Genomic DNA, 18,834 nt, shown 5'->3' on the forward strand with positions numbered 1-18,834 from the left:
TTCTTGCTGGTATAAATTATAATATGCAAGTAGATGAAGATTTTTAGAATAACTTTTCATATTAGTTTGATTAGGTTGATTCTGTATTCATAGGCTTGTAGAAGTAGGATTAAGGCATTTTTCTCAACTCTGTTCATGTTATAACATTTTTGCTGTGAAGAGACCTGTGATCTCTGCTGAGTCAAATTCAGTTTTGAGAACTGCAAAAGTAAACCAAGCATCTGTGATAATATCTTGTAGGCAGAGAAACTGCCCAATAATCTTACAAAAACCTCTGGAAGAGCATGCCATTGTGAATGGATTCATGGAATTTATTTACCCAAAAAATTAATCATATATACAACCTTATTCTACATAATTATAAAAAAAAAAAAAAAAAATATCTTTATTTCATGATGGAATTACCTTTGGATGGTAATATATTTTCCTCAAAAAGCATTTTATATACAAAAATCTGAATAAAAATAAATAGAAAATCCAATTAAAAAAAAAAAAAAGAAAAAAAATCATTTTTATCTACCCTCTCTTGTCCCGGAGACTGCCGCCCTGCATCAGCCCTCCTGACTCAATCAAGGCAACACCAAGGCTGAGCAAAAATGTTTAAAGGAAACCTGTCACCATGATTTAGCGCATAGAGCTGGGGACATGGGCTGCTAGATGGCCACTAGCACATCTGCAGTACCCAGGTCCCATAGCTCTCTGCGCTTTTATGGTGTTAAAATACCGTTTTTAGTGATATGCAAATTACCTCCTATGTGTCCTGTAGCCGGAGATGAGTCCAGCGGAAGGGAGCCCAGCACCGCCCCGCGTCCGCCGAATCTCCTCCTTGCCTGCTGACGTCATAGAGCTGCAGTGCCGAAATCTCGCGATGCGCGAGCTAGCGCATGCGTAGTTAGTTCCCTGTGCTGATTCCAGTACAGGGAATGAACATGATGCCGAGACTGCGCATGCGCTAGCTCGCGCATCGCGAGATTTCGGCAATGCAGCTCTATGACGTCAGCAGGCAAGGAGGAGATTCGGCGGACGCGGGGCGGTGCTGGGCTCCCTTCCGCTGGACTCCTCTCCGGCTACAGGACACATAGGAGGTAATTTGCATATCACTAAAAACGGTATTTTAACACCATAAAAGCGCAGAGAGCTATGGGACCTGGGTACTGCAGATGTGCTAGTGGCCATCTAGCAGCCCATGTCCCCAGCTCTATGCGCTAAATCATGGTGACAGGTTCCCTTTAAGCAGGAGGGAACCCCTGAAGCATCTCTCCACTTCAACCCAAGGGACATGATAAAGGGGAGGAGGCTTTTAAACCTTTTTTTCTCCAAGTTGTTTCCAGTATCATATATCCAATCGATACTTTTAGCCCGATACTGGGATTTGTCTCTTATCGATACTAGGCAGCCCAGTATCAGAATATGGATCGCGCTGTTCTCAGCAGCACAGGAAAGAGGGAAACAGTCTCTCCCCCTGCCTCTAATGAGAGAGAGCGCAGAGGGGCGGAGAAGGGGCTCCACGAGTATTCCACGTGAGTGCAAAGCGTTTTCATGCATTTTGCATGCCCGTGAGAAAAAGCTCCATGTTTGGTAACCAGACCCAAACTTCTTCACGGAGGTTCGGGATTGGGATCGGTGTTGTGTAAATTTTACTATTTTCCCTTATAACATGGTTATAAGGGATAAATAATAGCATTCTTCATCCAGAATGCCAAGTAAATTAGGGATGGAGGTAGGGATTGACATATTGATTTTTTTATGGCCAAGACCAATAATCTGAACTTTCAGGCCGATAGCTGATAATTCATACCGATAGTCAGAATTTTCATTTTTGAAAAAAACTCAAAAATTCATACACAAATCTGCTGAAAATGAATACGTTTATTGTTAACATGTAGGTTTTTTTGTAAATCATTATATATATATATATTTTTTAACTATTAACCCTCTTAGGGACTAGAACCCCAAGGGGGCTAATAGGACTTCACACTCTCCCTGCTGCTCTGTGCACACAGCAGCAAGGGAGCCGACTATGGCAGCCAGGTCTTCAATAGCATCCTGGCTACCACGGTAACCGATCGGATCCCCAGGCTTACACTGCTGGGGCTCCGATCAGAACTGCCACTGAGGAGGAGGGGACCCTGTGAGCACTGCCACCAATGATTAATACTCGGGTTGGGGGGGGCGCACTGCTCCACCAATGAAGATAACTCATTAATTTATATACAGGAGGCGGGAGCTGGCTGCAGAATGACATAGCTGGCACCCAACCTCTGAGCGTTAGCTGCGATACGCTGCAGTTAACCCCCTCAGGTGCGGCACCTGAGGAGTTAACTACCGCAGATCGCAGCTACCGCTCATAGAGGTTGGCTATGTGATTCTGCAACCAGCTCCCACCTCCTGTATATGAATTAATGAGAGAGTTCTCTTCATTGGTGGCGCAGTGGCCACAGCCCCTTCCCTCCTCTTGTCCTGCCTCCTCTCATTAGTGGCAGCAGCACAGGGGGGAGACACTGCTTCCTTCTCCCCTGTGCTGCTGAGGGGACACAGAGCGCTGTTCCCCATAAGTTATTGGTATATTGGCAAAACAGATGCTGATAACATTCAAAATCCTGAATATCGGCCGATGATATTGGTAAGACCGATAATAGGGCGATCCTTAGATGGAGGGGTTAAAAAATAAAAATTAAACTCGCCTCATCCACTTGTTTGCGCAGCCTGGCTTGTCTTCTTTCTTCTTCTTTGAGGACCTGGGATAAAAGGACCTTAGGTGACGTAACTGCGCTCATCACATGGTCCATCACCATCAGCGTGAACAAGTGGATGAGGGGAGTTTAATTTTATTTTTTTAACCCCTCCATCCCTAATTTACTTAGCATTCTCTATGAAGGATGCTATTATTTCCCCTTATAACCATGCTATAAGGGAAAATGATAATGATCGTGTACCCATCCTGAGAGTCACCTAGAAACCATGGGTGAAAAGTCGCACCGCATCCACACCTGCTTGTGATTTTCACGCAGTCCCTTTCACTTCTATGGGGCCTGCATTGCGTGAAAAATGCACAATATAGAGCATGCTGAGATTTTCACACAACACACGTGAAAATCACCGCTCATGTGCACAGCCCCATAGAAACAAACGGGTCCGGATTCAGTGAGGGTTCAATGCGTTCACCTCACGCATTGCACCAGCACAGAAATCTTGCCCGTGTGAAAGAAGCCTAATAGAGTTCTATTAGGGCAAGTAGGACAAGGGATTAAAAGATCCCAGGTTCTAGCCCCTAAAGGAGGGGGGATTGTTATTAAATAAACTGTAAAAATAAAAACACACCAAAATATTAAGTATAAATCACGCCCTTTGCCAATTTTACATACAATATATAAACAATAAATATTACATATCGCCGGAACTGCTTGCTGGATCCAGGAATCCACGTGCAAACGGATAGCATTTGTCGATGGATCCAGATAACAAAGGCATTGAAACACCAGATCCATTGCGCTGGTGTTATCCAGAAAAACGGATCTGGCATTTATTTATTTTTGCATTTTTAAAGGTCTGCGCACGTGCAGAGTGGGAAAGCGGATCAGTTTGGTAATATTTTCTCCAGCCATATACCATAAGAGGGACTGAACTGAAGACATCCTGATACATACTGAACGGATTGCTCTCCATTCAGAATGCATTAGGATAAACCAGTTCTTTTCCAGGTATTGAGCCCCTAGGACGGAACTCAAGCCTGGGAAAGACTAACGCTAGTGTGAATGTACCCTTAGCAAAAGACTGCAACACCTTGTGGAAACACCGACAACAGACGTCACACATAGTGTTACCACTAATGACCCGCGGCCGTCCTCGAAGAGATCAGCGTCCCAGCGACAGACAATAAAAGCTTCCCATGTTCCTCCACTTTAAAAGTCTCGCGGTGAAACGCAGGAGATTGCCCCGCCCTCAACCCCTGCAGTAATCAGACCAATAGGGAAGCTCAATGATACGAGCTTGTTTGTGGACTAGCCAATAGCGAGCGGCCATATTCAGTGGTGTGACGTTTCTGCTTTATAAAGGTAGCCACGAGTCGGTTGTCTCAAGAGAAACCATTTTGGGGGAAGGGTGAGAGGCGGCTTCGCGAACAGGCAGCATCGAGGAGGCCGAGTCCGCACGCACCGCGACTGTTTTCAGGTACTTGGCGCTCGGCCGCCTGCGCTCGCAGCACGCATGCTTCGCCTGCCTGTCTAATGCGCGTGTGCACGTCTTCTCCTCTGTAACGCTTTGCTTTCTTTTCTAGACGTGATCCCCTTGCTCGAGTGATCGAAAATGTCAGAGACCGAGCAGCAGTACATGGAAACCTCCGAGAACGGCCATGAGACTGCACAGGGTGACTCCGCCGACGCTAAACAGTCCGTGATGCCGGTAGGCCAAAATGGCTCCGAGGGTGAGCAGATCGATGCAAGCAAAGCCGAGGAGGACGCAGGGTGCGTACCTGATATTTCTCCCAGTGTAAATCAAGCAGCGTAAGTTGTGGAGCTCTCCTCTGGTAATCTTCTGCCTTTAACAATGTTCATATATGCATCCTTTGTTCTGCTTTTGTTGGCGCCATCTGCTGGAGGGGGAGGGGCCGCCCATGTATCGCCGATTGTGGGTTTATCTGTAGGTTATCCCCCATTTATGGGTGGCCAAACCTGAGCTGTGCACGGTTCTTACAAGCTGGGTTCAAATGTGAAAATGGCTAACCAATGAAGGCTACGCTTCCATATCAGTGTTTATTATCTGCGCCAAATTGTTTGTTGTATTGTTCCCATGTATTCTGAATGGAGAGAGATCCATTCCAATGCTGACAGAAGGAAGGCGTCCTAATTTTGTCACCAGACTCAAAACTGCTGCAAGCTGTGGTTTTAAAGGGAACCCGTCACTGGGATTTTGTGTATAGAGCTGAGGACATGGGCTGCTAGATGGCCGCTAGCACATCCGCAATACCCAGTCCCCTTAGCTCTGTGTGCTTTTATTGTGTAAAAAAAAACACAATGTAATACATATGCACATTAACCTGAGATGAGTCATTGACAATAAAAGCACCCAGAGCTATGGGGGCTGGGTATTGTGGATGTGCTAGCGACCATCTAGCAACCCATGTCCTCAGCTCTATACACAAAATCCAGGTGACAGGTTCCCTTTAAGTCCAGTCATTGAACCAGATCTATCACTAAAAACAATGTCAATGGTGACGGGTTCAGTTTTTTAGGAGCCTTGACTTTCAATATATTTAGTGACTGCTCCAGTTTGTTCAATTTCACACAATCGCCTCCCTACAGAACAGATGCATACTGATGCGTAGTCAAACTGGAACCGATCTAAAAACCAAATTGCATATGTGAAAGTAGCTTAACGGTACTTGGGGTACTTTCACACTTGGGTTAAACTTTTTTGCTATTGAGTTCCATCCTAGGGGCTCAATACCAGAAAAACTGATCTGAATGGAGAGCAATCTGTTAAGGATGTTTCAGTTCAGTCGCTATGTTTTTAGACAGAGAAAATACAGCAACATGCTGCTGTATTAAATTTCTGTCCAAAATTCCGGAACACTTGCTGGAATGCCAGGTCTGACGTTATTTTCCCTTGTAATGCATTAATGCCCAAGTGTTTCGGAAAAACTGATCCGGTTTTGTGGCTGAAAACCAGAGACGGATCTGGTATTGCAATGCATTTATGATACGTTTGCATTTAGATTGCTGGATCCAGCAGGCAGTTCGGCGACTTAACTGCCTGCCGGGATCCAACAACGCAAATGTGAAAGTACCCTTAGCCAGTCGATAGGGATGTTGGGGGTCTGACTGATGTGACCCTCAGCAGGCGATTATCAGAGGTTCCAAAGTGTCATGAGAATGGAATGGTGGTGTGTGTAACCATCTCTCCATTCACTTCTATGGGTGTGCTGACTCGTATAGAAGTGAATAGGCCATCAATTATCGCCTATCCTGTGGGGAAGCATTTGTTGAACAAACTCAAATTAAAGGTTTTAAGGCGGGCACCCTCAAACTGCGGCCCTCCAGCTGTTGCAAAACTACAGCTCCCAGCATGCCTGAACAGCCTACAGCAGGGCATTGTGGGAGTTTTACAACAGCTGGAGGGCCGCAGTTTGAGGGTGCCTGCTTTAAAGTATATTAAAATTGATGTGTATGTGGCTGCTGCAGGAGGATTGCACCAGTGCCACAGAAAGGTGAGTAACTGTGATTCATGCAACTAAGACGTTCATTATTTTGGCTAACCTCTCTAAGCACAAAGCAGCTGTGTGCAAGTCTGACCATACTAGTACAAGGAAAATGCTCCAAACATTTGTGACTTCTTAACACCTGGAACTTTTAACTACTTGCAGTTCCCATGTAGGAGTTCTGCAGCATTGGGGTATGTCCTACTGCCAGCGGCACTGTGCAGACTCGCACCTAACCAGAAATGCCTAGCTGGACCTTTATGGCACCTTTGGCAGGTCATTCATAAACCTCCAGCAAGAATGATGGAGGAATGGCATTGCAGAGGTTTTTTAAAATGTTCATGGACAGGGCTGTGGAGTTGACTCCTACGCCTGCATTTTATCAGACTAAGTAGCCAATGCCACAACTTACTGTGGTAAATGGTAGCTTTAGGCTTTTACTATGCTGTAAGTAAACAAGCTACCTGAAGCATAAACCATCGTTATCAGAATCCAGCTTCTGAAATTCCTGTAAATATGCAATACACTGTAACTGGAGCACTGTTAGCCAGTCGTCTCACTTCAGCTAATGCTACTAGTGTTGTATTGTCCAAATTGCCTCCTTTACCGTCTAGATTCAGTTTCATCACATTATGGCCTTGTACCCATGATTGTGGCTGGGAGTGTTCATAAGACACCACTTTTTGTTACTATGCAAGCATGACTACTGATGGATTGTAGGGTGGTTGTAATATGGATACGAGCAGTGTCTAAGGCTACTTTCACACGTGTTTTGTACGCATCCATCATGGACTGATCCGTTTAGATAATGCAACCGCCTGCATCCGTTCTGAATGGATCCGTTTGTATTATCTTTAACATAAAATGTAGAAAACTAGAGGCCCCAGCACTCGTGGTAAAGTTTTGTAGGTCCTGGTCTTTATTGCACATTTATTGCATATACAGTGGCACCCCTCTTCAATCTGGGGGAGTGAAGAGGGGTGCCACTGTATATGCTTATACAATTTTTCGGTGCAATAAAGACCGGGACCTACAAAACTTTACCACGCGTGCTGGACCCTCTTTTTCTACACTTCATGTCTGGACTGGCTTGGGTCTGCTCCGTGCACAGTCACGGGATGAAATCGGGTGAGCTGGATAATTTACATTTTCTATCTTTAACATAGCCAAGACGGATCTATCTTGAATACCATTGAAAGTCAATTGAGGACTGACTGCTTTTTCTATTGTGCTAGATTGTCAATGAAAACAGATCCGTCCCCATTGACTTGCATTGTGCCACTACGGATCGGATTGGCTCAGTTTCATCAGACGGACACCAAAACACCGCAATCAGCATTTTGGTGTCTGTCTCCAAAGCAGAATGGAGACTAAACTGATGCAAACTGAGCGGATCCTTTTCCATTCAAAATTCATTAGAATGCAAACTGATCCGTTTTGGACCGCTTGTTAGAGCCCTGACTGGATCTCTCAAACGGACAGCCTAAGTGCCAGTGTGAACGTAGACTAATGTGATGGAAGATTGAATCCAACCAGTGAAGGAGGCAATATGGACAATCACAAAAGGGTTGTCCACACAAATGGCTTCTTCACAGGTACCTGCGACCTACCTCTGCTATGGAAAGTCTCATACTTGCCTGCTATCTGCAGCTCCTGTCCGGTGCACTGGCTCCTATGTCTTTTCTGGTCCACAGTTGTGTTTTTTTGTTTTATCATCTCCAGCATGGCCATAAATATCTGCTACTGATGCAGCCAGTGACTGGCTTCAGTGGTGTCCACAGGACCAGGTGGCAGGTAGGCATGAATCTTGCCATAGCAGAGGCAGGTTGTGGGCACATGTGAAGTGACCTATTCCCAGAGAACACTTTAATGCTGTCTTGTTCTGAGATGACTGCAGGCATGCCCAGTTGTAAACTTCCTCCTCTGGCCTTTAGAGAAGGAACATGCTACTGAGCATGTGCAGAAGTTTCAGGCATTGTAAGGGTACTTTTGCACTAGTGGCACGGCCCTCCGGCGGGTGAACAGCCTGTCAGTTCCATCCTGCCACTAGTGAATGTGTTCCCCTGGACTACTGCTCTGGCCCCTTTTGACTATAATGGGGCAAGGCTGAGTTCTGACGGCAGCGCATGCCGAGAGGCTGCCGGAATAACGGTACATGTCACCTGCCGGAACAGCCTTCCTGTTGGAGTCCTCTGCTGCTAGTGTGAAACTAGCCTTAGGACCTTGGAGCAGCATGAAGATGCCTAGTAAAAGGGACAAGGTTTGAGAAGTGACTTTTCGATCACCACTAGAACACCTTGCTATTTTGTTTTGTGGCCCTTGGATCGATGGAATATAAACTTTTATAAAAGTTAATTAACGTAACAATGTTAATAGATATTTTAATTGCAACATTTCAGACTCCACCCAAAACTAGCTTTGACTTGGACTCGACAGCCTTGTGTAGTGAGATATCCAGAGAGGTGGTAGGCCCTCCTAAGGGTACTTTCACACTAGTGTATTTCCCATCACACACGACAGCACCAGAGAGGATCCACCCCCAGGGACAGGAAGCCTGCAGAATAAAAAGGTGGAGCCTCTCCTCGGTGGTTTCCTGTCCCTGGAGCAGCAGGCCTGCAGTTTTCCTTTCAGGTACCGCTAGCCTAGGAGATCCCAGGAATGTTCTGAAGGGCTGTGGTAATACCTGCTGTGGGGTAGTGCACCTTCCAAATGTGAAACAGTGAGTGAGCCACCACTTTTTCTGTGTAATACCTGCCAGGGTCTATCATGCCATAGTTTTGGGCTGATGGGACCCTAGGAACTGGGAGGGGGGGATCCAGGTCCTCCTCTGCCCAGGTCTTGCGGCCGATGCGTGGGCTCCTCAGAGCTGTAAGACCACGTGAAGTTTGAAGCCCTGATCCATGGGTAAGAGGAAGTGGCCCAGAGGGGTATTGCATTCCACCGCATGCAACACATGGGAACATGTATTCTGGTGCATTTTCTGGCATGCGGCTCAGACTGGGGAGCCTAGATCATGCAGCTCCCATGGCTGAAAGGTACTCCTTATAATGACTCTACTTAAAGGGAACCTGTCACCAGTTTAAATGGGATTGCTGCTAGTCACAAGAAATCCAACACTTTCAATCCAACAATACAATTTGACCCCACCGGACTCAAAGAATTTGATTTTAAAGGGAATCTGTCACCAGTTTTATGGTGTCCTAACTAAGGGTTATGGAGGGGTTCTGTGGATAATCTGAGACTCCGATCGGCACTTTCCGATGCCACCAATGATGGGGGAGGCCGCACTGGCCACCAATTAACTTAAAACTGGGGAGGGGGGGTCCGGCTGCATCTGATCTTACAGGGGGCAATGATACGCACAATTAACCCCTCAGGGGCGGCACCTGAGGGGTTAATTGTGCAGATCACAGCCTCCTGTAAGATCGGGTGCTGTCGGGGGGGGGGGGGGGGGGGGGGGCGCCAGTCATGTACACAGTTCTTAGTGTATTCTAACTTGAAGCGTCTCCACCATGGGAACGCCTCTGTGTTAGAATAAACTGTCGGGTCTGAGTATTCACGATCCGACTCAAGTCCGATGGTATATTCTAACATAGGGGCTCCTGACTTTACATTGAAAGTCAATGGGGGCGGATCAGTTTGCAATTTCACCATATTGTGAAAACGTCAAACGGATCCGTCCCCATTGACTTACATCGTAAGTCAGGACGGAGCAGTTTGGCTCCACACAGCTAGGCGGACACAAACGCTGCAAGCTGCATTAGGGTGTCCGCCTGCTGAGTGGAGGCGAAACGGAGCCATAATGATGCATTCTATGCGGGTCTGCATCGACTCAGAATGCATTGGGGCTGTACGGATACGTTTGGGGCAGCTTGTGAGAGCCTTCAAACGGAAGTCACAAGCGGAACCCCGAACGCAAGTTTGAAAGTAGCCTTATGGAGGGGATCTGTGGATGGCACTGTTACGCCCGCATAGCAACTAATCGGCCGGTTATTCGATAACGGGATTTGTTGACAACAAATCCAGTTATCGAATATTATCGGATAACGTTAATTAATCGTTGCAGTCCTTGTGTATATTATGAGGTAACCATCTGTCACACCAGTAAGTGAATACATCTAAGGTACTTTTTAGTAGTATATAATTAAATTATAATCAAATATCCACATGACAGGTTCCCTTTAAGTTAAAACGGCAAATATTTGGGTTGTCTTCCTCATGGCTTTAGGGCCTGGTTGTATTTATCTGGAGCAGGGGATTCTGGACTTAGTCCAGATGGAAGTTTTGGTACCAGTACTGATGAACCACATCTGTCTGGGTTACTACTCCACAGTATTCATTGTATCAAAACACAGTGGGAAAATGCATTTAATCATAAATCCGGATGCAAACTGATGGCATTTGTCAGACTGATCCAGATCCGTCTGACAAATGCATTGAAATACCAGATCCATTTCTCTGGTGTCATCTGAAAAAACAGATCCGGTATATTTTGTTTTTGCCTTTTTAAAGGTCTGCACATGCGCAGACCAAAAAGCTGGATCTGTTTGGCCGGTACACTGAATGCCGCATCTGCTATACCGGTAAGTGTTCAGTATTTTTGGCCAGAGATAAAACTGCAGCATGCTGCGGTATATTCTGTCCAAAAAATTTAAAAGGGACTGAGCTGATGTATCCTGAATGGAATGCTCTCCATTCAGAATGAGTTAGGATAAAACTGATCAGTTTGAGCTCCTATGACAGAACTCAATACCAGAAAGCAAACACTAGTGTGAAAGTACCCTAAGGCCTCTTTCACACTTGCGTTGTCCAGATCCGGCGTGTACTCCACTTGCCAGAATTACACGCTGGATCCGGAAAAACGCAAGTGTACTGAAAGCATTTGAAGACGGGTCCGTCTTCAAAATGTGTTCAGTGTTACTATGGCAGCACTCTGGAGCCACACGGACGGTAAGTATACTGCTCCCCACTACACTTTACCATGGCTGCCAGGACTTTAGCGTCTTGGCAGCCATAGTAACATTCTGAAAAAGCTAAACGTCAGATCCGGCAATGCGCCGAAATGACGTTTAGCTTAAGTCCGGATCTGGCCTTGCGGCAAGTCTTCAGGATTTTTGGCAGGAGCAAAAAGCACAACATGCTGCGGTATTTTCTCCGGCCAAAAAATGTTCCGGTCTGGAACTGAAGACATCCTGAACGGATTTCTCTCCATTCAGAATGCATTAGGATAACTGATCAGGATTCTTCCAGCATAGAGCCCCGACGACGGAGCTCTATGCCAGAAGAAAAGAACGCAAGTGTGAAAGAGCCCTAAAAAAGATATTCAACTCTCTTGTCCAGAGATGGGATAGATTTACTTGCAAACAAAAACAATGCAAAGTTGCCAATTTACTTCTCCCTGGATCCAAGGGACAAAGAGTGCAGGAACAGACGCTCTTGCGATCCAGCTGAATTTTAATGTAGCTTACTGCTTCCCACCACTGCCTCTAATTATGAGTCCTAAGCAAAATGAGGACAGCGAATGTAATTTTGATAGTACCAAACTGGCCGATGAGTTCTTAGTATCGGCTTCTTTCAAAAATGACCAAGGGAAAAACCCTGGGTTCTACTGGCTCGGTTTTCCATGTCAGTCTGGATCCTGAGGTTAATTTTAAAATCTAAGGGCCTATCAGACTGTAGTCAACACCATGTTAGCCAGCAAAAAAAGTGACTACTGGGATCTACCAGAAAATCTGGAAAAATAATTCGTTGGGTGTTGGAGAATCCTTCAGTTAAAGTGGGCAACATTTCCTTTTTTTTTTTTTTTTTTTTTTACACAAAGGGTTTAAACCCAGCACCCTCATTGCAGATTTCAGCCTTGAGTGCTTCTTTGTACGAAAGGTTGGCCTCTAACCCATAGATCATACAATTCATGAAAGGTGTCGGCAGACTTGGTCCTAGAATAAGACTGCTAGTTGCTCCTTGGGACTTGAATTTAGTTCTTTCAGACCTCACTAATCCCCAAACTTCCGCCCGGCAGGGTGTTCGGTGACGTTGCCAGCTCTGATGGGTGGCGGGCTTTAGCACTGCCCTAGCTGTTTTACTGGCTAGGGCAGTGCTAAATCCTGCCCATCAGTGGCTGTGACATCACCAGACTTCCTGGCAGCCCCATGGAGAGCGCCCAGTACATCACTGGATCTCCAAAAAAAATGCTTTTGCCCTGCACGATTTAGCTCAGGGCAAAGGAGAGCATCGGAGCATGAACTGCTCCAATGCTCCTGTCAGGGGTGCTGCCTGGGGTGAATATGGAGGTATGTCCGGGTTCAGCTCTGAACCTGGACAATCCCTTTAAATACTTGACACTCAAGATGGTATTTCTTGTAAGCCTTTTCTGTTAGAGAACCCTTAACTGTTAGCGATGACAGAATTATCTTGAGGTTTGATAACTTTCTTACCCAAGGTATTTACTTTTTTTGTTAATTGAAATTGACTGAAATTTTTCACTTTCTGTTGTAAAATTTTTCAAATAAAACTAATTTCTATACAAATTTTTCTCTAATTGTATTCTACATGTCTTTGATAAAAAAAAAGCAATAAGTGTATATTGGTTTGTGCAAAAGTTATAGCGTTTACAAACTATGGTACAAAATGTGAATTTCTGCATTTTGAAGCAGCTCTGACTTTCTGAGCACCGGTCATGTTTCCTGAGGTTCTACAATGCCCAGACAGTAGAAACACCCCACAAATGACCCCATTTTGGAAAGTAGACATCCTAAGGTATTCGCTGATGGGCATAGTGAGTTCAAGTTTTTATTTTTTGTCACAAGTTAGCGGATTTTTTTTGTTACAAAGTCTCATTTCACTAACTTGTGACAAAAAATAAAATTTGACATGAACTCGCCATGCCCCTCATGAAATACCTTGGTGTCTTCTTTCCAAAATGGGGTCACTTATGGGGTATTTATACTGCCCTGGCATTTTAGGGGCCCTAAAGCAAGAGGAAGTCTAGAATCCAAAATGCCCTCCTAAAAGGTACTCATTGGAATTTGGGCCCCTTTGCGCACCTAGGCTGCAAAAGTGTCACGTGGTATTGCCGTGGTCAGAAGTAGGGCAATGTGTTTTGGGGTGTATCTTTACATATACCCATACTGGGTGAGAGAAATATCTATGTAAAAGACGGCTTTCACATTTTTTTTTTTTATACAAAGTTGTCATTTTACAGAGATTTCTCTCACCCAGCATGGGTATATGTAAAACTACACCCCAAGACACATTGCCCCACTTCTCCGGAGTACGGCGATGCCACATGTGACACTTTTGCAGCCTAGGTGTGCAAAGGGGCCCAAATTCCAATGGGTACCTTTTCGAAGGGCATTTTGGATTCCAGACTTCTCGCTTTAGGACCCCTAAAATGCCAGGGCAGTATAAATACCCCATAAGTGACCCCATTTTGGAGAGAAGACACCCCAAGGTATTCCGTGAGGTGAATGGCAAGTTCCTAGAATATATATTTTTTTTTGCCAGAAGTTAGCGGAAAATGACTTTGTAAGAAAACATTTCCCGCTAACTTGTGCCAAAAATATTTATTCAATGAACTCTCCATGCCCCTCACGGAATACCTTGGGGTTTCTTCTTTCCAAAATGGGTTCACTTATGGGGTATTTACGCTTTAGGGCCCCTAAAATGCCAGGGCAGTATAAAGTCTGGAATATAAATGTCAAAAAATAAATAAATACGCATTTGGATTCCGTGAGGGGTATGGTGAGTTCATGTGAGATTTAATTTTTTTGTCACGTTAGTGGAATATGAGACGACGTCTGAGATGATGTGACGATGCGTCAACAAGGAATAACCCGGCCGCCCGCAGGACGCATCCCTGCGTTAGGTCGTCGGGAGCTGGTTAACAAGAATTGAACCTCTTTCCTTGAAGTTCTTGATGATCCTATACATTGTTGATAGAGGTGCAGTCTTAGTAGCCAACAATATCCTTGCCTGTGAAGCCATTTTTATGCAACACAATGATTGCTGCACGCGTTTCTTTGCAGGTCACCATGGTTAACAATGGAAGAACAATGATTTCAAGCATCACCCTCCTTTTAACAGGTCAAGTCTGCCATTTTAACCCAATCAGCCTGACATAATGATCTCCAGCCTTGTGCTTGTCAACATTCTCACCTGAGTTAACAAGATGATTACTGAAATGATCTTAGCAGGTCCTTTAATGACAGCAATGAAATGCAGTGGAAAGTTTTTTTGGGGATGAAGTTAATTTTCATGGCAAAGGACTATGCAATTCATCTGATCACTTTTCATAACATTCTGGAGTATATGCAAATTGCTATTATACAAACTTAAGCAGCAACTTTTCCAATATTTATGTAATCCTCAAAACGTTTGGCCACGACTGTACATGTCAAGGGCAGAGGAAGCTCATTGTAAAAGCTGGCAAGGGGCAGAAAATTGAGGTGGTTAGAGCTGAAATGGGCAGCACAAATTACACCCAAAGCAGTGTTTGGCATCCCCTGAAGGTGTTGCTATTGGCTAGTAAGCTATATTAACCTATCACAGCACTACTCTACAGGCAGCAGTTTCTTCTGGCAACTGTGCGTAGTTTGTCCCCTGGTGTTGGCTGGATGGGACTTGTGGTCTACCACCACTGCATTCTTCAATGTTCTCTTCTATACTTTGCTGATTCTGTTACACCATGTTTTTTTTATTTACACATAGGAGCCTAAGTGTGATGGCATGTACCCTTAGGGCAAGTTCACACTTCATTTTGGAGCACATAGTAACAGTTTATAAAGCTGAAAAAAGACATGTCCATCCAATTCAGCCTGTTATCATGCAAGTTGATCCAGAGGAAGGCAAAAAACTGAGGTGGTAGCCAATTTCCCCACTTAAGGGGAAAATTCCTTCCTGACTCCAATCAGGCAGTCAGAATAACTCCCTGGATCAACGATCCCTCTGGAAGCTATAGCCGGTAATATTACGCTCCAGAAATACATCCAGGCCCCTCTTGAATTCCTTTAATGTACTCACCATCACCACCTCCTCAGGCAGAGAGATCCATAGTCTCACTGCTCTTACCGTAAAGAATCCTTTTCTATGTTTGTGTACAAACCTTCTTTCCTCCAGACGCAGAGGATGTCCCCTCGTCAGTCACAGTGCTGGGGATAAATAGCTGATGGGATAGATCTCTGTACTGTCCCCTGGTATATTTACACATGGTTATTAGATCTCCCCTCAGTTGTCTTTTTCTAAAGTGAATAACCCTGATTTTGATCTTTCAGGGCCAGAGGTCGCAAGAACGCCTGTACAGGTGTCATAGACGCATGTTCAGGCGATTTTACTCCAATACGCCTTGACTTTTCCCTCCCATTCATCAGCACAGTGAGCGCTGTGAACTGCACAGGCGGTGCTGCCGGTGTTTAAAATAACCAATAGCAAAGCTCCTCACAGCAAGGAGCTTTGTTGGTTATTTTGGGTGGGCCCTGGAGGAGATACAGGCCCTACAGTAGGGGAAGCCATTGTGAACTGGAAGGAGGGGCACACTCGAGGGGTGGCTGCAGCAAGGAGTGCCGGCAACCATGGCCCAGTTTGGTGCTCAGCAAAACATACTGTGACCTAAAAAAGGGAGATGATGCCTTCCCATGCTGAGATAAGATTCTGGAAGCAAGTAGTGCAGCTGGCACCCAAGTTACTAGGTAAAGGTCTCCTACCACCCACTGCAGCCAGGGAACGAAGCATCAAAGTTTGCTCCGTTTGTACCATTCAAATTGGAAGAGAAGCAATTGCAGCACTGGTCCAGAAAAGATCAGCCCCATCTCAATGGTTAAAGGTTTGATTTAACCCTGGTTTCTTTCATATTATAGTAAGAACCCTATAATGGACATAGTTGGCACATCTCCTCAAACATTGTTTTATGGCTTCATTAAATCTAACCGCATCCATAAACATTAAATGTCAATGTCTGTTATATGCATACAGTTGGAATGAAATATATTATGTCATAAGAAATGATTATGCCTGATATATGGAAAACTTTCAACAAAAAGAAAATGTTACACAGAAACCTTAAATGTCACTTATACAACTCCATCTTAATCACTGAAAATTACATTACCCCCACACTGCACCAAATCACACTGTATGTAGTGCAGTGTGATGTATGTGGCAGGGTGGAGTGCCAGGTGGTAAAGCACAGGGAAGATCTGCCATATGGGACTGGACTTGATCACTAGGCTAGAATGGTCTTCTGTTAATTAGGTCTGTAATGGTCCCTCACATAAATACTCCCCTCAGATGCCATACTGTGGCATGAGTTGCATGGAAACAAAACAAAATATACATTTTGCAAGATGGTAAAGCATAGTGTACCACGTTTTCATCCTGCAAAAACATGGTGGCTAATGTGTTTCTGACAAATGCCACAGTATTGCATCTGTCTGAGGCATCTTTTTACATATATACGTCTTTCTGTACATTAAATGTATGACAAATGTGATGCGAACCCAGCCTAACCGACAAGGAAGCTGAACAGACTGACTATGAAGGAGTCCGTTCAGTTTCCTTTCGGGATCTGTCTCTTTACCAAAGAGCTGCATATGAGGCTTTTGTCTGGTCTTTCAACAGAATCTGCAACAGAGGATCCAAATGCAGATGTGAGCAAGTGTAGGCTGATCTATTATGGATTTGAATTACTGCAACTTTCATACTCCTCAAATGAGTATTTTTACTCTTCTGGAAAAAATGTAGTGCGACCTGTTCAGGGTATTGTAGTTGCTCCATTCCAGTTATTACTTTAGTTGCCCTCCTCTGGACCCTCTCCAGCTCTGCTATGCCTGCTTTGTTTACAGGAGCCCAGAACTGTACACAGTGGCAGGACTATGTTCTCATCACGGGCATCTATGCCCCTTTGGCTGCAACCCATTATCTTATTGGCCTTGGCAGCAGCTGCCTGACACTGTTTTTTACAGCTTAGTTTGCTGTTCACTAAAATTACTTTTCAATGTCAGTGTTTGCTGGTGTTGGTGTTACATGCTTAAAAAATCGTCATGGGATCCATGTGGTGGTTTTGGCATAATCTGTTTCCTATTTTATTTTTTATAGGAAAATGTTTGTTGGAGGTCTCAGCTGGGACACGAGCAAGAAAGACTTGAAAGATTATTTTTCAAAGTTTGGGGAGGTATCGGATTGTACGATCAAAATGGACTCCAATACAGGAAGATCTAGAGGTTTTGGATTCATTCTTTTTAAAGATGCTCCAAGTGTTGACAAGGTTTGTCTCTGATCCTGAGTGGGTTGTATGATTCTCAGGACGTAATTGCATTAAAGGAATTTGTCACCTGGTTTGAGCATATTAAGGTGTTACTACTGCCATGTACAATAAAATACCCGATTTCTTGCTGTAGTCTTCATTTTTTTATTTTTTTTTGTTAGCGATAAAATCCACTTTGTTATGCAAATGACTGTCCAAGGTCCCTGTACAGTGCCCACCTTCCTTTAGAGGCCAAGCACGCCTCTTCCAGCCTAAGTAACTGCCCACATCCGAACTCTTTGCCACAGGCTCCCTCTGTGAAATCTCATGCAGGTGCAGTACTGCGGACTGCTTGCATGATGTAGAAGCTCCTGCGGGCGATGGCTTTAAATTTGTCACTGGGCTCTGCGCATGTCCAGTGACACATTTGAAGCTGTTGCCCTCAGGAGTTTCTAAATCAGTCAGTCCGCGGTACTGCGCAAGATTTTACATAGCAGAGGGGGGCGGTGGCAAGGTTCAGGTATGAGCAGTTACTTTATGCTGGAAGAGGCATGCTTGAGCTCTAAAGGTGGGCTGTGCACTGTACAGGGGAGTTGCTGGGCTCCAGAGAAGAATAACGCCCCTCTGGGGACCTTGAACACTCATTTGTGTAACAAAGTGGATTTTATAGTGAAACAAAATGAAGACTACAGCAAGAAATTAGGATTTTATTGTACATGGCAGTAGTAACCCCTTAATATGTGCAAACCAGGTGACAGATTCACTTTAAGCTTATGCTTGTGTAGTTCACTGCTCCATGCACCGAATACAAGCATTGATACTGCTTACATTCTGCTGGCAGATTTGAAACTGAACAGATTAAAATTTCCCGCTACGCTTAGAAATGCTGTTGCATGGGCATCCCCTTATACAGGTATATGCAAAATTGCTGGCAATAGTCTTTTCTTAATTTGTAGGATTAACTAAATTGGCAAGCATTTTTTGCACTAGAAACAATGTAGAGTTGTGCTTAAGCGTATATTTGCACTTGCTTTGTAAAGTCACGCCATGTGGACATTAAAAAGAAAGTGGTCTACCAACGGTTTTTTATAAGTGGAACGCTTCAACATTTTACAAAACCTTGACTTTTTTAGGTTCTGGAACAAAAAGAACACAGATTGGATGGGAGGCTGATTGACCCTAAAAAGGCAATGGCAATGAAGAAAGATCCAATAAAAAAAATATTTGTTGGTGGGTTGAATCCAGAAGCTGGAGAAGATAAAATAAGGGAATACTTTGTAACGTTTGGAGAGGTATGTTTCCTGTAATGTTTGTATACGCAGTTAAAGGTGTTCTCATTTCAGGAAGTTGCATTTCATTAGGATAAAGTTAATAAAAGCCACTTACTAATTTATTATCCATA

General features: G+C 44.5%; 1 protein-coding gene across 2 annotated transcripts in view; it reads left to right on the plus strand.

Annotated features, from left to right (window-relative positions):
- Positions 1–4,014: 4,014 nt before the first annotated feature.
- HNRNPAB (heterogeneous nuclear ribonucleoprotein A/B) overlaps positions 4,015–18,834 on the plus strand; it is a 31,274-nt gene continuing 16,454 nt past the window's right edge. The window contains exons 1-4 of one of the 2 annotated variants that reach the window (XM_044280871.1): positions 4,015–4,170; positions 4,277–4,502; positions 17,285–17,453; positions 18,566–18,724. In XM_044280871.1, coding sequence (XP_044136806.1) covers positions 4,306–4,502; positions 17,285–17,453; positions 18,566–18,724 — 525 coding nt within the window. In that variant the 5' untranslated portion in view covers positions 4,015–4,170; positions 4,277–4,305. The remainder of the gene's footprint in view (positions 4,171–4,276; positions 4,503–17,284; positions 17,454–18,565; positions 18,725–18,834) is intronic. The other variant, XM_044280872.1, reaches the window with a different exon arrangement.

Source organism: Bufo gargarizans, chromosome 2, assembly GCF_014858855.1.
Source record: "Bufo gargarizans isolate SCDJY-AF-19 chromosome 2, ASM1485885v1, whole genome shotgun sequence".
In the NCBI taxonomy this organism is placed as follows: Eukaryota; Metazoa; Chordata; class Amphibia; order Anura; family Bufonidae; genus Bufo; species Bufo gargarizans.